The sequence below is a fragment of the Caenorhabditis elegans genome, chromosome X, assembly GCF_000002985.6.
Source record: "Caenorhabditis elegans chromosome X".
NCBI classification, from domain to species: domain Eukaryota; kingdom Metazoa; phylum Nematoda; class Chromadorea; order Rhabditida; family Rhabditidae; genus Caenorhabditis; species Caenorhabditis elegans.
The window spans coordinates 520982-542098 of NC_003284.9; the positions used below are offsets into that span (position 1 = coordinate 520982).

General features: G+C 36.2%; 3 protein-coding genes, 1 non-coding gene and 1 pseudogene across 6 annotated transcripts; 1 reads left to right on the plus strand and 4 right to left on the minus strand.

Annotated features, from left to right (window-relative positions):
* Positions 1-4946: 4946 nt before the first annotated feature.
* ugt-46 lies at positions 4947-9308 on the minus strand. 2 transcript variants are annotated; one of them, NM_075711.7, is made up of 10 exons: positions 9011-9308; positions 8774-8891; positions 8500-8728; positions 7229-7423; positions 6857-7178; positions 5986-6058; positions 5831-5942; positions 5671-5784; positions 5536-5623; positions 4947-5289 (listed from the first exon to the last, which is right to left on the minus strand). In NM_075711.7, the coding sequence occupies exons 1-10, from the start codon at positions 9155-9157 to the stop codon at positions 5092-5094; spliced, it is 1596 nt and encodes a 531-aa protein (NP_508112.1). In that variant the 5' UTR covers positions 9158-9308; the 3' UTR covers positions 4947-5091. The 2 variants fall into 2 exon arrangements, with proteins under 2 accessions (NP_508112.1, NP_001380233.1); NM_001392716.1 differs by having other exon boundaries at positions 5098-5289; positions 7229-8440.
* Positions 9309-9569: 261 nt separating this feature from the next.
* B0310.6 (uncharacterized protein) lies at positions 9570-10028 on the minus strand. Its single transcript, NM_001307896.2, has 2 exons — positions 9912-10028; positions 9570-9862 (listed from the first exon to the last, which is right to left on the minus strand). Exons 1-2 carry the CDS (start codon positions 9978-9980, stop codon positions 9644-9646), a joined length of 288 nt encoding a protein of 95 aa, NP_001294825.1. The 5' UTR covers positions 9981-10028; the 3' UTR covers positions 9570-9643.
* Positions 10029-10859: 831 nt separating this feature from the next.
* F28C10.3 (Protein kinase domain-containing protein) lies at positions 10860-14847 on the minus strand. Its single transcript, NM_075713.5, has 9 exons — positions 14708-14847; positions 14484-14550; positions 14333-14434; positions 13574-13784; positions 13385-13519; positions 12935-13083; positions 12720-12890; positions 11945-12036; positions 10860-11368 (listed from the first exon to the last, which is right to left on the minus strand). The coding sequence occupies exons 1-9, from the start codon at positions 14764-14766 to the stop codon at positions 11305-11307; spliced, it is 1050 nt and encodes a 349-aa protein (NP_508114.2). The 5' UTR covers positions 14767-14847; the 3' UTR covers positions 10860-11304.
* A 1474-nt stretch (positions 14848-16321) lies between these two features.
* Positions 16322-19919, minus strand: F28C10.4 (annotated as a pseudogene). The gene is made up of 7 exons: positions 19885-19919; positions 18997-19415; positions 18069-18235; positions 17864-18020; positions 16703-16838; positions 16450-16658; positions 16322-16390 (listed from the first exon to the last, which is right to left on the minus strand). Coding segments are annotated over exons 1-7 (1192 nt in total).
* Positions 17360-17476, plus strand: F28C10.5. Its single transcript, NR_102142.1, has one exon. It is a non-coding gene; the product is annotated as an Unclassified non-coding RNA F28C10.5 (non-coding RNA).
* Positions 19920-21117: the final 1198 nt, after the last annotated feature.

Consider the following 21117-nt stretch of genomic DNA (forward strand, 5'->3'; position numbering starts at 1 on the left):
AAATGCCCTAAACATTTAAAAAAAAACTTCAGATATGGAAATAATTCGTTGATTAAGTGGTTAAAACTGAAATAGTGACATAAATATAAATAGGCATGGTAGGATATGGAAAACCGTTTTTCGTGTTCAGTACTCGCTCACAAGGTAGTTCTGTACTTGCGGCAAGTTATTTTGCAAAAGGTCTGAGTTTTTTAGGTTGGTTCACATGGGAAAAGTTTGAAGACGACTTGTGTGGTTATTTATGTACAAATCTTTTGAAAAAATAAATACATCACTGATTGATTCTTCATGCTCTATATTTTAACATGAAGATAACGTTGACATATGCACCAAGAATAACGAAAAGTCAAAGTAACATGTAATTTTAAAAACACTCCACAATTAAAAAAAACTCTAATTATTACCTGTTGATTAAATTTCCGCAAACTTCACTTACAGAGTTATTCTTTTTTGATGTTTCAGTTTTCCTAAAATCGAGAATTATACATTTTCTAAAGTAATTTTTGCAGCGATTTTTTAGCACAAAATAGAGTTAATAACAGTAATAGAAATTTTATGAGTTGGTACTTATTTTTACCTATTTTCATACAACCTATATTTTGAGCATAGGTACGGCAGAATATAGAAAATTTCCTTTCAATATTGTTGAAAAGTGACAAAAAAAACTTCCGGCTCACTTAATTTCACACGAGAGCTTACTTTTCAGGTTCTCAAAAAAATTTAAGATCAAATGTTTATACTGAGAAAACGTTCAAGGAATAATTTCAAAAAAAAAATGTAATAATGAGCATAGACCAGCATATTAACAGATACCAGATTTCTGTGAAAATTAAATTTATAAACGTTCAAGTTAACTAAAAAAAATTTACTAGACACAGATAGCTAGCAATTTTTCATTCAAAAAATTGGAACGAGTTTTTTTTGATATTTGAGTTTTTCTGAAAATATTCATGCAGTATTTTTCTACAGTATGAAAAATGTGTTCTAGATTAAAAATATACATGTATTTATACATAATGATGTTCTGATTTTCTGATTCAAATAAATTGAAACGAAAAATCGTTTTCCAAAAAATTTAATCTGCTTCTACGTAAAAATGTTAAATTGTTTGTTCTGACACCATCCAAAATATCTTTTTAAATTCAAGACACAATGAGTGTGTTTAGAAACAAGTGGTCAGAGTTCATCTTTATAGAATACCAAATGGATACAGTGTATGGTAATTCATGTATTCCTGGATGGCCAGGAAACAAAGCAAATCACTCAAATATGCCAGTCAACAGTTTTGTCAAGTTGGAGGAATGGCAACAATGCAATGTGAATTGATGATTTCTTTGTTGGCACGGTAGTCACGCGTTTCTCATAAAAATTCTAGAGCAGGCTAATGGCCAGTTTAAATAAAATTTTTTTCAGTCGACAAGTTTGGCAAATCCCCAAATTGGCGGTTTGCCGATTTGCCGGAAATTTTCAATTCAGGCAATTTGCCGAAGATTTTTATTTTTAGACGGAAACACTTAAGACTGTGCCTTTTTAAAAAAATGTTCACGTTGAATGTGCAAAAAAACCAATTTGCCAAAAATTTTTGGGATTTGCCCTTTTCGGGCAAATTCGACCGGAAACTTCAACTCCGGCAATTTGCCGATTTGCCGACTTGTCGAAAAAAAAATCATTCGCCGCCCACCCCGGATAGACACTTTCAAGCAACTCAGGTTATGTTCAATGTAGAATGTTCATTTGTACTAATAGTAAGAAAATAGATTAAAAAGGTTATGGAAAAAAGTGTTAAAGAAAAAATAACGGATAGTTTGAACGTATGAGCAAAATGTGCATCAATAAACGAATTTCGTAATAAACCTCTGCAAAACATTTGGAAACATTTTCATGAAGGTTCATAATTTTGAATATAAATAACCTGATTTGAGTTAAAATCTATAATTTTGGCCACTTTTCCGCGTAGAAGCGGTCTTTGAAAACTTTTTGAAAATGTTCATGACAAAATTTGTTTATTTGAGCACATTTTCGGTTTATATGTATTAGGTTGGTCGAAAAGTCTTTGCAAAATTTTGATTTTTTTTTGGAAGTAGTATTTTTTCAAAGCGAACAAGATTCAATGGGTAATATATTTACCATTAATGCCTATGACTTCTTGCCAACACAACGGAAGTTGAACAGTACCCTCCGCCTAGAACTCCTGCGATTAGGAGGCAAAGAAGTCGTCCAACCCCGTTTCGACGACCTTTCGATCATGAAACTTCTGCCCGGCAAGGTGATTCTGGAGTGAGCGGAACAGATGGTAGTCAGTAGGAGCCAAGCCCGGCGAATACGATGGGTAAGATAAAATTTGGATTCCGACTGTCTGGAGCTTCTGGCGGGTCTTAAAAGTTGTATTCGGTCTTGCGTTGTCATGGAGCAGCAACAACTTTGATCCTCTAGGGCGATGTAATCGATAAGCATGGACCATCTTTTCCAATTAAATGCAGTATAGGCCAGCGTTGATTGTAGCAAAGTCTGGAAGAAGCTCTCTGGAAATGACACCCTTACTGTCCCGCCCAATTGAGAGAAGCACTTTTTTCCGTGAAGTTCTAATTTGAGGTCAGGTGTCGCGGTTTCCTCGACCGGGACCAACTCTTTTTTCCTGGTATGGCTAACATACAATACCCATTTATCATTTCCAGTAATGATATCCTTAACCCAGTCCGTTGTTCGTTTCCTAGTGAGCAGCGAAAGAGAGAGGTCACAAAACAATTTTTCTGAGAATCGGGCAAATTGTGAGGAACGAGTTGACCGAACTTTTCTACCCTTCCGGTTTCGTGGAGATGGTTGATGATGGTTTTTTGAGGATGCTTGAGAGTCGCAGAAAGTTCGCGGTTCGTTGCTCTTGGATCATCTTCCAGGGCTCTCGAAATATCCTCGTCGATATTCAAACGAGAGCGATCTTATCTTGGTTTATCATCGAGATCGTAGTTCTTTTTCGTGAACTTTTCGAACCAAAACTTCATGGTATTATAGGTGACAGAGTTATTGCCTAACACTGCACACATGTTACGACGAGCTTCGTTGCAATTGCAGATTTGGGGGAACTCGTACAGAAAAACCCATCGGAGGGCGTGACGTTCGGCGAGCAAATTCTCGGTCATTTTGAACAGCACCCAAAAGTTTTTTTTAAATATATTAAACATGCACATTACGTACTATGCAAATAAAAAAACAGAATCAGAAAAAAAATGAATTAACGCTGAGAAATGAAGAAAAGTACAAATTTTGCAAAGACTTTTCGACCAACCTAATACGTTGAACCAAAACAAGTTGGGAAATTTTCAGATTGCACCGAAATTTATCTTTCTTTTCGGAAAATTTGATTTGGCACATTTTTACCATATAAAATTCGGTTGTTTGAGGGTATTTACAGTTTTTTGAGCAAAAACCCAACAAACGTTGACCTCTCCCTTTTTAAAAAAGTTGTTATCATTCAAAAAACAACATTGAATAAAACCTTGAAAAATATTCAGACCAATGAAAAATGTGTGTACAAAAATATATCTTTCGTTTTGTTGTCTGATATTTATCGTTGCTTATACCCATATTTGTTTCAATTGCGTGCAAGTTGAAGGTTGTTTCTTTGTCCCCTCTCTGGGTCGTGGCGACCTTTTGCATTCTGGGAAAAAAACGGGAATTTGTTAATGTGACACAAGCCAAAAAACGCGCCTTATATTCATGTTAAAAAGAGGATTTAAATGAAATGTACAAAACAAAACCGACAACAATTTCGTTGAAGTCAGAACTGAAAATGTTAGCTTCGACCATGAGACTTAAATACCAAACGTGTGAAATGTTAGCGCTCTGTGTTTAAGCCGCGTGTCACAATATCTGATCACTTCGAAAATCGAAAAAAAAAATAGTCACGTTTTGGAATGTGCAAAGCATGAGAAGTTTATCGAAATTAATACATTTTTGAATTTCTTTATGCCAATTTCAGTAGCAATAGTGAGAATGGATAGCGGAACACGGAAAAAGTTTGAGAGCACTTGAACTTAGAAAGAGGAATCAGGGATGGGCGGAAATTGCCTGTAAACAAATTTTCTGCCGACAAATTTGGCAAATCGGCAATTTGTTGGTTCGCCGATTTGCAGGAAATGTTTAATTCCGGCAATTTGCCGGATTGCCGATTTGCCGGAAATCTTCTTTTTCGGCAAGTTGAAACATATTTTACGATCCCGACTTCTAGAGCTGAAAACTAATTTTTCTGAAACTACCGTAATCCTACAGTACTCCTACCGTACCACTATTGTACCACTACAGTATCCCGACTATATCCCTACACTAACCCAACTCACTATCCCTCCAGAAGCTAAAACTTTGCAGACTACAAAGACTACAAACTATGGACAAACGGAATAAGCGCTTTATATATAGTAAATGATTAGAGACCGTGAATGTGAATAAGAGTCAAAAAAAGTATAGTTTCAAAGAAAAACATACACAACTTGCGCGCCAGCAAGAAATTTGATTCTTAAAGTCTGTGGCGCCGGTAAAATTGGTAACTTTAAAGTGTTTTACCTTATTTTGTTCTTTAGAAATTTGGCAAGACCTGCATTACTGAACTATTTTTTAAGCATTCCCTTCGGATTTTATAAGCAGAAGAATTTGTCAACATAATTATGGCCCACGATATATAATATATATTGCTGTTTTTCCGGCAAATTCTGCAAATCAGCAATTTGCCGGTTCGCCGCTTTGCCGGAAAAAAATCGGTTGCCGCCCACACCTAGAAAGAATATCGATTTTGGAGTTTTGTTTGAACTTCTTGCAATGATCGAATTTCATAATGAGGTGATAACTTCACAAAAAATTCAAAATTTTTTTGCGGCTACAAATAGTTTTTTAAAACTAATTTTATCAATCTTTCTTGCACTTTTGGTAATTCAAGTTTTTTTGTTTATATATTTTTAAAAATTTTTGAATTTTTTATCTCGATTTGTATGTTTTTTATCTATCGTAGCCTGATAAAGTTTCAAAACATCAGCAAACTATAACATCTACGTATTTAGAATGCTAAACTGTATTTTTAATAGAACACAATAAAAATCATATTTAATCTCTCTTCGATTTGCCCTTCTTTTCCTCCACATGCCCGAAACAACTGAACTTGTACCACCCAAAAATGGTAGGTATCACAAGAGAAATGCTAAGCCAAAATACTGGAATAATCACATCTAAATTGTAATAAGTCCAAGTTGTTTGACCACGGCTTTCGAACTTAATTTCGTCGAGTCCGTGATTTTTGATTGCCTGCAAAAAGTCGTATCATTATCCCACGCTATTTCCTTTCTAAAAATAAATTTAATAACAAGTTTGCTTAAAGTTTCTCAAAATGTGAACAATTATAACGTGGTGGGTTTCGAGCTTTGGTTTCCCCCAACAATGTTTTTATTGATTGGTTATGAATACTATGCACCTACACAGATATTATCTACCCGCTAAAACCTGAAACTTTGACTTTGATTTTTTTGTTCAAACATTTTTTACAGATCTTACCCATTCAGTAGTTTTAATCAGTAATTGAGAAGAACTGAGGGGTTTTGATTTGATAAGATCGCGTATTCTCTGAGCTTTCAAGGAGTACCTGAATCAATAATTTTTATTCAAATACTAAACGCAAAGGTAACATACTTCTTGTTGTGAATAATTTCAGAAATAGCCTTTTCAATTTCCTCGGGCTCCGTAAGCAGTTGTTTTTTGTGTCTTCGGATTCCCCAACCTTTTTTCTCAACTGCTCTGCTGTTTCTAAATTTGAAAATGATTCATGTGGGGCAGTATTTCGGAAACTTACAAATTCTGATCAAACATAAAAGGAATATTGATAAGTGGAACTCCAGCTCTCGCCGCTTCAACAATACTATTGTAGCCAGAATGAGTGATGAAGAGTTTGAGGCGAGGATGGTCTGGAAAATTAAGCTATTATTTTTTTTTCGAATATAAACATACGGAGAATTGCCGGTTGTGGTAGCCAATCAGACACAAAAGCGTTGGAAACTGATTTAGCATATTCTCGGGTGCTCTGAAAAATATTAAACAAGTTTTACGGGTGGTTGCAAGACATTTTATAAATGTTTGAGTTCACACACTATACAAATTTTTTTTGAGATATTCTCAAAATTGAGTGTGATTGATATGTATGATCCGACATCTACTGAGCGCAAGGCTGCACTATAAAACACAAATTTGTCAAGTTCACTGCGAAGTTAAAAATAAAAAAACTGGGTAGCTGTCGGATCATGATTAACTAGATTTGACACTTTCATGTGTATTCATGTGATGACAAAAAAAGAAAATATGTATTTTTAAACATTTTTTCTCCTAAACATATGTATCGGTAATAAGTGTTTCTTAAAAAACGCATGCATTTTTCAATATTTTTCAACATTTTTCTATATTTTTTTACATCGACCGTGGGCTGTCGGCCAATGTAGAAAAATGCCTTAAAAGGTCGTAAAATGTCGAAAAATTAAAAAAAAAAGCATGCGCCATTTTTACATTTTTAAACACGCATGAATAGAGGAACAACAAAAATATAAATATAAAAACACATTTTTGCATTTTACGTCATCGCATGAATAACCCCATTAGAAAATCCAAATTTTGCCAATGATACACACCATGCCCGTGTGCCCGCACTATCACACCAGGAGTCTTCGCGGGACTTTGCACCACTATAGCTGTGTACAACAGAGAAGAGCGATGGTGTGAAAAGCGATAGTAGCGCCATCGTGGAAGGACTAGTTCAAATTGTTGAATTTTGTGCACACACGAGTGCAATTCGGTAGAAGGTAATAACATGAACAACAATAAAACTCACCAAGTCATATTTATCAGCTCTTATCACAAAATGATAGTCGGGGAACTTCTTCACAATGTCCAATACGGTACGCATTACCTTGCTATCAATTTTAGTAGTGTTCGCAATAGTACCCAGCGAAAAATAAATGACGCCTTCCTTCCCCTTGCTCATTTCACTTGCAAACACATTGTCCATTTCAGCGACGTCGTCATCAACTCCAAGCCCTCCGACGTGGACAATGTTTTGAAGAGTAGTTGTGGAAATGTCGATTATTTCATCAGTGGCCACAAAAATGACGTCAACATCGCTAGTAACACTGTAGAGAGATGGGAAATGTTCTCTGAAATTACTTTTTCAAAAAATCTGTCTTAAGCTTTATCTCAAGCTCACCCAAATTTATGCTGGAAATGCGCCTGAAGGCGGTTATTCAAAAGAGTAAATTCGAGTTTTGTGAGAACAGCAACAAATAAATTTCTGGCTCTTTCAGTGTACGTTGGGCTTATGCTCAAATCGGCAGCAAATGCTACAGTTGAGGTGGGCATTGGAAGACCAGTGAAATCGTATACTGGAGCAGCAAATGGGCAACTGAAAGTTTTAGTTTTTTTTTGGTAATATTATTTTATTAAAAAAGGGGAAATATGGTCAAATTTTCGATCTAAATTATATGCCAGGTTTACGATACATTCCAAATTCAAGATATGACTTGGAAAAATTTTTTCAACTCCCTATTTTAAGTAATTGTTACGAGATCATATTTCAAAACAATTTTCAGATGAACTATTTATGTTGTTGTTGTTGCTGCAACGGCAGCGCAGCGCCGGTCTGTCACGGCAAAGCACTCGCTCCTTCTGGGTCACAGGTGAGCGGCAGGCCTAGTCTTCTGGCCGCCAGTTTTGGGCTTTTCCATAGGTCTTCAATTTTGATCGGGGGTTCTTCCACATTCTAGGAAGTGGCGTAGGTCCCCTGATGAGTTGCCGCATTGGCAGGGGTCCACATTGATTCCTTTAATTTTGGCTCGGTATTGCGGGACGAGTAGCGGGTCACCACAACGCAGTCTGGCCAGTTCCCTCCGGGTTGATTTCGGGAGCTGCTTTTCTTCTTCGTTCAGTTTCGGCGGCTTCTTGTTTGTCGTCCTGACGTTTCGTTGGGGAAATCCAGTGATGGTTCTCTTGGCCTGTCGGTTTTCCGCTCAGGTTGGCGCCTCGCTTTCAGTCCGCGGTTCGGGTGGGTGGTTGATTTGGCCATGGAGAGGTAAGCCTGCTGTCTAGCGAGTTCACATTCTTCGCGAAGAGGGAGCATTTGTGTTTCGGCATAGATGTGGACGATTGGCGTGTCCTTCGTGAGACCGGCGCAAATCCGTAAGGCATTTCTGTAGCATATTTCCAGAGTGTTGAGTCGTGATTGGCTCAGGAGCTGGGTCCATGCTGGTGCACCGTATAGTGCTAGGGATTTGATGATAGCCTTCGTTGTCTGCAGTAGGACTTCCTTCGAGCAGCCCCAGGTTGTCCCAGTTAGTGCTTTCAGGATGTTGCACATGGAAATGGTCTTCTTTTTAATGGACTCGACGTGTACCCGGCTATTTATACGCGCAATGTGCTACAGCTAAATATTTGAATCAAAATTAAACACAAATACGCTTTATGCCAGTTTCAACCACTCACCTTGAGATCAAAAAGTGCCTCGGAATTTCCAGAGCGTGTGCATAGCCAAAACCACACAAATTGATTTGCTCTGCAAAGAACCCATCAAACTTTGCATTTTTGAGCTCATTGAATATGTCATCCATCTTCAAAAACTCGGCACACAAGTCATTGTACACATTCTGATAGGCCCACCATCCCTTGATCTCGTCTGTGAAGCTTGGCTCTTCCATTACAGTTTCGGAGAAGCCTAAAATTTATTCGAGTCAAATTTTTTATCAGTGCGTTTGCAAACCGTGAAGAACATTTTTAAAATTAGTAGATTCCTGGAAACCATCGATAATGCGTTTTTTAGCTACTTTGACGCTGTTTGTGGTTTGGGAGATTCCAAGAAAATCTAGCTCCAGCACTGTCTGAAAATAAAAAAGTTCACAGACTGTAATTTTATTGCTTTTATGCAGACTTTTTTAAATGTAATACATCCTTTTTGAAAAGACTTATTATAATTGACTAAAGTGATTTTTTGACCTACCACATCATGACCAGCGCGGGCCAGTTCATCAGCAAGCCTTCCATTTGAAATTAGATGAGATTTACTTGTTGCAGGCGAGAATACTAAAATTTTATAAGAAAACGCTGCATTTACAAATGTTGCTAGTAATACAAATATCAGCCGCATAGTTAAACGCTAATAACGCGTCAAGAATGCTGCAAATTAGTTTTTACACGTCTTATCAGTTCTACAAAATGATAAGACAAAAGTGGCGACGAAAAGAGCGGCTGTTGATAAGATCACAATGTCATTTTTGTGAACTGATGGCGTTGGGTGTAAATGAATGTTGTAGTTGAATATGTAATATATATTTTGTGTTTCTATCTTTGGCATTTTGGCCTTGAGGTCCTACTTCAAACACTGACGAGGACTTCTTAATACACATGACATTTTAACTGGAATGACAAAATTGTTGACAGAATTTGAAAACGAGTTTGGAATAGAACTGAAAAATGGCTGGATTACAAAAATTTTGTGAAATAGAGAATGACTTTTTCTGGAATATGTGCCTAATATGTTTGAGAAAAACGTTGTGAAGAAACATTGGCGCCAACTTTATAGGAAATAATAATTATGATGAAAGCATGGTATTAAATATTATTTAACGACGATTTACTTTCCATATCCACATCCACAGCATCCTCCACATGGAACTGGAGACACTGCAGCTACAGTAGCACATCCACACCCACAACCGCATCCATAATATCTCTTGGCGCGAATCATAACTTCAGACTGGCCTTCCAGGGCTATGTCGGTTGGAAGTTCTTCACCATTCACAGCTAATGCAAAATTTGAAGAATCTTGAATTGGACCCGATTGTTCCAAACTCTAAAATTAAACATTATTACATTTTACCAAGCTTTTTTTTGTTTTCAACCTTATCTATAATTTCTGAATTAGCAATAGAAAATACGAGGATAGCAGCGAAAAGAACAACGCGGAGCATTTTTGAAGGCAAACTGAGAGAATAAAAAAATAGCTTGTTCAAAGTGTGACTGACATCAATGTCTCTTTGCTTTTTATACTTTTCTGCGCGGTAGACAATATGATAATATTGTTTGAACATGTGTTTTTGGGAAGCTTGATCGGCTAATTTATTCCCGAGACTAACAAACATTGAATTTTTGGTGAGACCTTCATACACCAGCATCGAGTACTGAATTTTCACGTCATTCCCTCCCTATTTATTTATGCATTTATTTATTTCAATACGATTTTATATTTTTCATAAAGAATACAAAAGTAATACACATAAGATTGGATACGCATAAAAATAAATCATTTTCAGCTTATACATCATAAAAATAGTTTAGCAATCTTAGCAATCTTGAAGAGCAGAATATGTTTTTGTAAGTTGAAAATATCATGTCCCCGTTTTGAAAAACTGGAGTCTTCAAATATATTATTGTTTTCCGATTCCGCTAGGTTATTCTCTTTAAAAAAAACATTTTTAAGGTATAACTGTATTTATTCTTCACACATGTATGTACTTTGTTCATATGTTTTTTCAATTAGTTAATTAAATAAGCCTTAGTAACTAAGCCTGTTTTGTATCTACATGTTTATATACAGCAAATTTCGGATACATTTTATTGCGCCTATACATTCTGATCGGAGAGTTTTAAAATATATGCTAACGATACATATTTTATTATAAATAGTGTCAGAAACAAAATGAAATGATGTTAAACGTTCAAGATAGGCAAGTTTGACAAACCAAAATGTTTTTATAGTAACTGATAGAATTGTTTTCCGCTTTGAAAATAAAAACGTGATTGTAATAATATTTGAACTAATTTTAATTAACTGTATGTAATCCTATTTTTTTTACAAAATCGGTGTTTGCTCACACATTATTTTAAAATTGAATTAGTTTATAATCGTATTAATTTAAAGCAAAATGCCCAAAAGGTATAAAATTTCAAAAAACAATGAAAAACGGGGTAAAGCAAGGGGTGAACCCATGAAAGTACATGTAAACGGGAAAGTGAATGACTTTAAAAGTCGGCTGAAATGCTGATAAAAAACCAATGACAAAACGGAAAAAGGGCCCATAAGAGTTTCAATTGAAAATCCTAGAAAAAGGGTAACATTTTAAATTGAAAAATTAGAATGAACGTAGAGGTTTATGTTTTCAAAACGTTGGAATCGGGAAAATAGGGTTCAATAAACGGGAGAAGTGGCAAAAGGGGAACCTATTGGTCAAAAAGTCCAGTGAATACTTGGCATGGCAATAGAAAATGATATTGAAATCCATTCTTGTTGGATGACTAGTTGTTGCACAGGGATGGGTCCGTGAAGTCAATATCAGTCCAGTAAAGTGGGACAGGGTGTCTGAAAATTACAATCGGTTTATGTTTCGGACAACTTCAACGCTAGCAATAGTCGCGGCACATTGACTTGAAAATTACATACATAATGCATAAGTTCTATATGCAAGTAAACTCTAGAAGTACAAAATAACTGCAATTTGAAGGTGGAGTAGCGCCAGTAGGTTTTTTTGGAATACACTTATAATAATCCAAAACGATAAAATAATGAAACACTACAAAAAATTTTAGATTTTTCAAAATTTCCGTTCTAAGTTTTGACGAATTGCCAAATTTTTTGAAACAAAAAAGAGCCTAGAGCAATGTCGCATGTTCCGACCCCTGCAATGTTTTAATACAAATAATTGAAACAAATTTACAGTATAAAAATGCATTTAAAAAAAATTTTGTTGGTCGATTTCCAAAATTATGAGTTGCAAAAACTGAGTAATTGTCACTTTTTGACTATAAATTAAAAAAAATTAAAAATTGTTTGAAAAGTTTTTTATTACCATATTCGATCATTTTGGGACCATTGGAGTGGTTTTTGATGATTTCCCCAATTGCGCGGCGCTACTCCACCTTTAATACAAAAACTCACTCAAAGGTCGGGAACTTCGTCTGTTTGGTTTGCTCCGGGAAGCACTTGAAGGTGCTGATCATCTCAGCATCCGGAATGAATGGTGGCACAAGCTGGAAGTTTTGTAATTTTAGATGAAATAACTGTTCGAATTTTAGTATATGAAGATGTTATACCCCTTTTTAAAGTTTATTCTCACCACCCTGCTCTGCAACATGTCGTCAGGTAAGGTGCTTGCGTACCTCTCAGCGTACGACAGTTCGTCGTTCACTGATTTTCCTTTCATTTACCAGAAATACTTTTTTGCGATAAAATATAATACATTAACTGTCCTAGATACATTTACATGTCAAAAAACAAATTCCTTCGTCGCTTTCTCGACTAATGTCTCTACGCCAATTGGTGTAATGTGTCGTCAGATTCAGTGTTTGCGTTGCATTTTAATTGACGATATCTCGAAAAAAAGGCGCAGTTGCATTTGGGTTTAATGAAACATTTTTGCTGCAAAATGACATAGCGTGTGAAAAATGTAGTATACAGATGCTTGGCAACTACACACGTGATGTCAAGCTGTCTTATTACGGTTTGATCTATAAAAAATGCAAGATTTTTTTGCCAAAAAATGTGACATCAGCACGTTCTTGACTATGCAAAATCAGTGAGCTCTGCGTCTCAAATCCCGCATTTTTTGTAGATCTATGTAGATCATACCGAAATGAGACACTCTGACACCGCGTGACTACAGTTATATGGGTATTTTGAACATTTTGACAGTTTGATTGCTATAAAAATTTACCTTCTTGGCGAGCACATCCTCCCAGACAACTCCTTTGAACATATCATGTGCCTTGACAGTTGCAGTTCCGTCCGGTCCGTTGCCAAGACGTTGCGTCGGATCGCGGACAATCAGTTTGTTGACAAAACCTCTCTCACGTGGGCTTAAAACTTTTGGAAGTCGTGGGCGCTTCTGGAAAACGTGTTGAAATGAGGGAAAAACTGTAGGACACTTACCTTTGCAGTGCTATCAGAGTACTCTTTGCTGTCAGCGCCATCAAATACAGCCTTGTCGGAACGCATATCGCAATAAGTGATTCCAACAGCCCACCAGTCGCAGGAAGTGCCGTACTTTTTCTCCAGGTGTACCTCCGGGGCCATGGTATCTAAAATTGGGATTTTAACCACTTAAAGTAAATGTATTTAGAACAATATTTTGTTCTTTTTGAAAAGATGAGCTTGTAAGATATATTTTATATTAAAATCATGGTAACAGCTCAAAGTTTTTTGTTGTTTGCAACGATAATTTTTTAGTTTTGTGAATTTATAATACTGATATTCATTTTTCCACAGTTTGGTCTACTATATTGCGGTTTCTCAGTGATTGTGATGAATTTCAGCCGGCAGAAAATACATCAGAATTCGGCTTGCTTTTTTTTTTAAGTGCAAATAAGGAAAAAATCGTACGGCGAGTTCCGATTACACCCTGGATAGCGTCTTCAGCGTCACATCCAGTAGCTGAAAGACCATAATCCGTAATCATCAAGTGTCCATCATTTCCAATTAGAAGATTCTCCAGCTTAACGTCTCTGTGAACGATGTCTGCAATGCATTTTCAATTTAATAAAAATCTACCGATTTCCAGAATCAACTCACGTTTTTCATGAAGGTATCCGATCCCTTCAACAAGCTCACACAAGTAAAAATGAGCAGATTCCTCGATCAAACACTCATTTTCCATCATTGTGAGCATGTCACCACCGCCAGCAAAAGGCATAACAAAAACCAAATGCCGTTTCGTCTGGAACGAGTAGCTCATTTTCATGAAGAACGGGTTGTGGATTGTGGTGAGGATCTTCCATTCGTGCTAAAAAAATTAAATTTCAGGTTTGATGTGTAATTGTTTTGGTTGTCATATTTGTGCAATAGAAATTGAAAAATAAAAGTGAAATAATTTTGTACGATTTTTATCATTCTCTACTGCTTACCTTGAAGCTCAAGATTTTGTTCATGCACAGGGATGTGTTTTGCCAAATTTGCCGAGTTTGCCGAGCTCGGCGAATTTTGTGGTTTGGGCCGCACACATCACAAATTTGACAGTACAATTTTGACTAAAACTATTGATTTTGTCCCCAAAAAATTTGGTAAAATGACACAAAATAGAGTTATTCCGACGATTACGCAGACTTGTTCAAAAACCAAAAGTGTGCAATAAATTCAGTCCAACAGTTTTATACTCATTTAATTTTACTTCAAGTTCTGCTCATGTCATAATTTTTGACAGAAATAGTTGAATCGAGTATTGGAAATATTTTTTAACCAGAATACTTTGTGATTTTTTTTTTGACCTAATCAGTTGTTTTTGGGGTACTGGTATTTTTTATTTATTTTGATGATGATTTTTTAATGCGCTACCTCAACCATATCCTTGTGCTTGGACATCCTTCTCTTCTCCATCACTTTCATCGCATAAATCGTTTCAGTATCGCACCCATTAAGCTTGCGTACGGCGGCCACCTAAAAATCCAATAGTTTACACATATTTATAATCAAAAAATTTGCTCACCTCTCCATATGCTCCGCTTCCGATGTGCTTCAGAATTTCAAAATCTTCGATTGTGGCGGCTGGTGCACTGAAAATGAATTGCATATTGCGTACCGAGTAGCGATGCATTTTTGAAGGTATCACTTTATTAATTCAAATTAAAACCAAATACATGTAATTTGGTATTTTAACAGTATGGCCTGGCTGTGTAATCGATTTTTTTGCTAATAAACCAATTAACTTACTGATTTTCTCCATTCTCGCCGTTCGTCATGTTTGTGGACGACTCCGGACACTCTGTCATCAATGTAGGCTATAATAATAAGTTTTAAGCCACAAAAAAATTATGCGGAAGAGATAGAATAAAACAAATCGAGAAAATAATAGTGGAATAGCCAAAAAAGAGGCGATTCGTGTGTAAAACTGCGGGAGAGAGAGACAGAAGGGCAGAACGGGTGCAACGTGTCCTCCAATGTGTGAGAAAGAACATGAGACGCAGATAGCTAGAGAGGTGAAAATGACGAGACACTGGTACAGTGGATATATTGGTGAAACGGGGGAAGACATTGATGACGTAGAGAACTGGGAGACGCAGGAGGGCAGTGTTGTGCGACAGAAGATTTGGCACATTGCCAAGAAACTATAGACAAGAAAGCGAGCGCATGAATCCATTTTTCTGCAAATGGATTAATTCTCATGATTTGGGAAGTATAGGTACATACCTGTATTTATGCAATATTTAAAATAAAATAGAAATGCCAATTTAGGGAATCCAGCAAGCGAGTTTTAATGAAAATTTTATAGTCAGGGATAGAACTTAAAATTGTCGCAAACATTTCGGATGATTGTTCCGTACACAATTTGACGTGAGGTTGAAAATTCAATTTGAAAAAAATAGAAAAAAACAATAGTTCTGCCAGCTTTAAATCATTAAATTCTCAATGATATGAGCAATGATATGAGAAATGTTGGTAGCTGATCACTTTTATGACAATATAAGGATTAGCAATAGCATTTGAAATATGAGAAATGAGGCACAAGAATGAATGTAAACAGACACGAAATTGTTAGGAAAACACTTCATATTCACGAGAAACTGAATGCAGAAATACCCCAAATTTCGGTGAAATATTTCGTAATTTGCATGACAAAATTAGAGATCAAGATTTCACAATAAGTACAAATGTTTTGAGATCAATGGGACAGTTGTGCTTTTTTTTGGAGAAGGGGGGCGGGGGAGGGTGGGGGCAAAAATGAGTTTTAAAAATCGGCAATTTCTTAACTATTTTTTTGAAAATTTAAAGTTTGACCTTGCCATAATCCGTCCTTTTTTCAATAAAAATAGTCTTTTAGAGTGGGCCAAGTGAACATTCTGCCACAAAATACATATATACTCGCAAGAAAACAGTTTGACAATTTTTGGTTGTGAAAATGTTTGGCAAACGGCAATTTCAGCAATTTCCCTAATTGCTGAAATTAGCGAAATTGACAAACAGCAATTACTGCGCGCGTTTTAGTTCAAATCTAGAAACAATCGAGATTAAACCCTGTGAAAATGTTATAATTCCAAAGTTCCTGACATGAAATGTAAGGAAAAAATTCTTAACATTGATCCAAATACAAATCTTGCAAAATATATTAACTCAAAAATGATAGGTAATTATGCACAATATTTTGTTTCAAACACTTTTTTTTCTAACGAAAAATGAAAATAATCATAACCAAAAAAAACGAATCTAACTCAAACAACAAATGAAATTATGGAATAGTGAGTATTCTTTTGTTGAAAAAAAAAAGAAAAATTGAAAACGAGCAAATGTGAAGTTAAAGATTTATAAATCGAGAAAAGTCCCCTTGTCCTATTTGACCAGAATTTTGAAAACTTGCTTCTGACCTTGAAGTGTGGTGTAGGTTGTGGCGAGCAGAATCTGAAGATGTCATGTCCAAAATCCAATTGACTTTTCTTATTAGTCACCGTTTTACTAACCTTGAACTTGGAACGTTTTCCGCCAAAGGCGATTGTGAACATATCCTTGAGACATTTATAAATTGGGAAAATGAATAGGAAGATACAACCAGAAGTGCATTTATTCATCAGTTTCCAGGTTTGAGTCAAAAATTCATCAATTTGATTGATGCTCATATTTTTCGAAGTGCGGTAAAGAATGCGGTCAATTGATTTAAAATTGAGAAAATCTGAAAAATATTTTTACAAAAGTATCAGTTATATACCACTATACCTGGTAAATTTTCAAAAGATGGCGCCAAGACCAGATTGTAGTGATCATTCTTGAAATTTCGGCTTTTGGCATAATCAATGTTTGTTTGGATAAGATTTTTTTGTTTCTCACTTTTGACAAGTCCAATAGTTTGGCACTGAAAATATTGTTTTAATTATAGCTTGTCAATAATAGAAAACAATTTATACGGATCTGGAATCGTTACGCATTGTGTAGATTATAAACCGGTCATGGCATTTTTTTAAAGTTGCGGGCATTTTCACTAGTTTCGGGGTATTATCAAAATATTTAAAGTGTCACATCAAATTTGAATCCAACCAATCCCGCGAAAAATTCCCTCTCGATTTCGCATGCCGAAAATTGGCTCGAATCGAGAGATGTGAAATTCGGGATATGCTGGAATCAAAAATGACTCCGCCTACATTCTTTTAGATTTCCGCCGGGCACAGCAAAAAATGAAAACGGGAGGGAAATACCTGGCGGCCGACACCTCACGACTTCCGCGCCTCCTTGTGCCTAAAGTTAGGAAGCTACTCCCTTCGAAATACACACCAACTCCGTGGGCGTGGCCTCCTAACTTTATTCACAAGGAGGCGCGGAAGTCGTGAGGAGTCGGACGCCAGGTATTACCCACCCTTTTCATTTTTGCTGTGACCGGCGGAAATCTGAAAGAATGTAGGCGGTGTCATTTTTGATTTCAGCATCTCCCGAATTTGTCATCTCTCGATTCGAGCCAATTTTGGGCATGCCAAATCGAGGGTATTTTTCGCGGGATTGGCTGGATTTAAATTTAATGTGACGCTTTTCATATTTTGATAATAAAATTGTACACAAGGATTCGGTTCCGGTTTCGGTTCTCATTAGTTTCATAAAAGTCAATAATTATGTGTTTTACTTGTAGTTTGACGTTTTATCAAATATTTTCTAAGGAACTCAGAAGTTTCCACCAGAATAATTTGAACCTAATTAACCTAAAACCTGGGCACTTTTCTCAGTCAAACCTTAAAGATCTCACATACGGATAAGGCCAAAAATAATTTGTTTCCAATTTTTTTACAGATTTTTTAGAAGCTTATCCGCAATTCCAAAGCATGTTACAAAAGTGACAGTACCGGAAATGAAGCACGATATGTTTATTGAAAATGTCTTGGTTCATCTTACTTTCGCAATTCTTGGCATTTCCAAAATATTTTCTCCTAATCCAGTGTTCAAATCAAGCACAAACATCCCATTTTTGATATCCACCAACTTCAAGAGATCTATAATTGGAGATCCATAACGAGCAGAAATACGAATTTGCGGATAAGTTTGTTCCCATCTGGAAATAATGGAATTAATTTGTTTGATGAAAATTGAAGACAATAACCCCAGAAGCTTGATGCCGAAAAAATAGGAACTAGTGTTCATGTGGATCTCAATATGGAACTTTGTGCTGGAAACCTCTTTATCCAAGTCAACTGCTTGAAACTTCCACTTCAGATTGTTCTGAGCGGCATGTAACTCATAAAGTTTCGGCAATCGACGTTTGAGTTTCTGGAAATTATATTTATACGCTTATTTTTTTAAAGTAAATAATGGGTACGATTCTGGAAAATATTGAAAAATGAAAAAATGCGGGCACGCCACTTTGACGTACATTTTAGAATATAATCCCTGCATTTGGCTCTAGCTTCTTGCCCAAGTTTGGTTTGAAAAATAGTAACTTAGATCAGAAGTTGGTTAAACTAGGGCAAAACGTTGGGCAAAACGTTGGCAAAACTTGGATTCAGGCTGCACCAAAGTTTTGCCCAAGTTTCACTCAACTCTTGCCAACCTGTCCAAGTTTCAAACGAAACAAGAAATGTTTGGACCAAAGATTGACAACAGATGGGGTGAAACTTGAGTAAAACTTTGGTGCAGCCTGAATCAAAGTTTTGCCAAAGTCCTGCCAAATTTTTGCCCAAGTTTAGTCAACTTCTGATCAAAGTTAATATTTTTAATCCAAACTTGAGCAAAAAGCTAGAGCCAAATGCCGAGATCGTGAAAGCGAGGGTGTAATTGATCTTTAATGTGGAACTGACCAAACTTTTGCAATTGTTATTTCAAAGAGTCTCAATGTAGTTTGATTTTCGGTACCTGAGCAACTAAAGCATGGCTGATGGGCCTCTAGCTTATAGTATGGAATACGAATCACGCGTATCCTCTTCATTGAAAAAAGAATTTTTGCAAGTAATTTATTTTATCGTTGATGCCTTTTTATAAATGTGCAAACTACATTTCATAGTTATTTTAAAAACCACGAAAACACTGTGTACCTTGGCTGCAGTTGAATGATTTGGATCGCTGTGGAACACGTCGACAAGAAAACTGAGATCTTTCAAAGTCTCTGATGTCTTTTTGAAGTACTCACAATTGTCGATGATGAGTCTAGCTATTTCAGATGTGTAATCGTTACCAAGCTTGTTGAAGTAAACTAGAAAATTTTAAACATAAAAGTTTTGGAACAAGTTCCGATTCCAATTTGGATATGTAATAGTCCCGTGAGAATTTCGAGCCAATCATGTACATCTCGTCGGCTACAAACCATAATTCTTGCGGAGTGTCAACTTTAAATGTATCATTTCTATTTTTGGGCTTCTTCACCTCCTTTGTAGATGGTTTAGTTTTTGGTAAACAATCTTGTCCTGCTGGACGTGTAGGCGGACGTGATCTTGCTCGGCCGCTGAAGACGTGCCTAAAAAGGTTCCCTAGGTTATTCTAGTGTGTTTCATGGAGTTACAACATTTGCCAGTTTTGCCAAAATTTTAAAAAGTGTGTTTAGAGTTTTTCCGGACTGTCGAACGGATGTTGGCAAGCTAATTTCTACATACAGGGAAGCCCATAGTTAATTTCAAAATACGTTCAAAATACCTAGAATCGATACTTTTCCTTTAAGGTAAAATTTGAACTTTTCTTCGATTTCATTTTCAATTTATTTTAAGTGGTATTTCTGTTGTATGGATATAAAAATCATAAGGTTACATTTAATTTTTAATATACCATTTTCAATGTAAAATTTTTCAAAAATTAGCAGAAAAACGAATTAACTTCCAACCTAAATATATAGGCAAAATATGCTTCAAATAAATTTAAAACTGCAAAGGAATTTTATAATAGTTCCAAAAAAACGAGCATTTTTAATTTTAAACTGATAATTAACATACCTTCTTAAAAAATTTCCAACCGAACGCTCTCCCATTGCTTGAGCCAATAGAGATCTCTGAAAATATATAATCAAAATGAAAAGATTCACAGAAGGAAAACAGTGAAGCAAAAAAAGAAGCAACATGCCGTTTTTATTTCTCGTTTCTCAATGTGCGTATGTGTTAGCAGTTTGACAGAAAAAGAAACGGGCGTTCTTCTTTTTTGATTTTATAATTCGCCATAAAAAGAGTCAATACGGTTTTGAAGCGATTTTGAGATGTATGCAGTTTTTGAGCAGTGGGCAAAAATGGACGAAGATGAAAAAACATTTGGCACATTATAAGCATTTGGGGGAACAATTATTTTTTGGTTTTTTAAGTTTTGGTTTTTGCTATTTCTACATGTGGTGTGTTAGATGTGTTCGATGTGTTCGCGACATTGAATGACGGAACACGGTACTCGACGGTAGACTTTAAATATGCTTACCTTTAAGTCAAGTTGGCTGATGAGTCAAAGCCACTGTTCACGGTGAATACGCACAGAGGCTTGAATGAGAACCAAAGGTTAACATTTGGTGCAAAACCATCTGCCAACAGGGCTATCCGGATACTTTTGTTTCGGATAATGGGACACAGTTTGTGTCGAAAGAGTTTGCCGAAATGTGCGCAGCTACGGTATTGAGCACAAAAGGTCACCAGCGTTTCATCCATAGTCAAATGGACAAGTCGAGCGCTTTCCCGACACGTTGAAAAGAGGGTTGAAAAAGTTAAAAGGTGTCAATAGTGAAATAATGTCACAATTTCTGCTTCACTACCGAGCAACGCCGTCAAATGCTCTTGGAGGATTGACACCGGCGGAAGTGCATATTGGAAGACGTCTCAGAACGAGAACGTCTCTGATGATGCCAAGAAAAGATCATTCTGAAGATTCTACAGCTTCCACGTTAGCTATGAAAGATCAGTTTGATAAGCATAATAGAGCAAAAGCAAGATATTTTCATGAAGATGAAAAAGTGTTTGCTAAAGTGTACGAAAGAAATAGCTGGTCATGGAAACCAGGAAAAGTTGCTAACAAGCAAGGAAAAGTAGTATATGTCAACATATTAGATGATGGAAGAGAAAGAGCGGTTCATGCAAATCAGCTAAAGCCAAGAGTTGATGAAAAAGAGACCGTCAGGGTAAATGCATGGAAAGATACTATGAGTGACACTTCTGAGTTGTTACCATATGATAACGAGGATTATGAAGTTATTG

Bases quoted from the DNA above. Each gene is read 5' to 3' on its own strand.
- F28C10.3 (NM_075713.5), bottom strand. From the start codon at position 14,766: ATGACAGAGTGTCCGGAGTCGTCCACAAACATGACGAACGGCGAGAAT. The intron at 13,785-14,332 runs GTAGCGCATTAA...TAATTTTTTTAG, and splicing joins AGCACAAGGATATGGTTGAG to CACGAATGGAAGATCCTCAC. The intron at 13,084-13,384 runs GTACGATTTTTT...TCCCAATTTTAG, and splicing joins GGGTGTAATCGGAACTCGCC to ATACCATGGCCCCGGAGGTA.
- B0310.6 (NM_001307896.2), bottom strand. From the start codon at position 9,980: ATGCTCCGCGTTGTTCTTTTCGCTGCTATCCTCGTATTTTCTATTGCT. The intron at 9,863-9,911 runs GTTGAAAACAAA...GTTTAATTTTAG, and splicing joins ATTCAGAAATTATAGATAAG to AGTTTGGAACAATCGGGTCC.
- ugt-46 (NM_075711.7), bottom strand. From the start codon at position 9,157: ATGCGGCTGATATTTGTATTACTAGCAACATTTGTAAATGCAGCGTTT. The intron at 8,729-8,773 runs GTTTGCAAACGC...AATAAATTTTAG, and splicing joins TTTTAAAAATGTTCTTCACG to GCTTCTCCGAAACTGTAATG. The intron at 7,179-7,228 runs GTGAGCTTGAGA...AAGTAATTTCAG, and splicing joins CATTTCCAGCATAAATTTGG to AGAACATTTCCCATCTCTCT.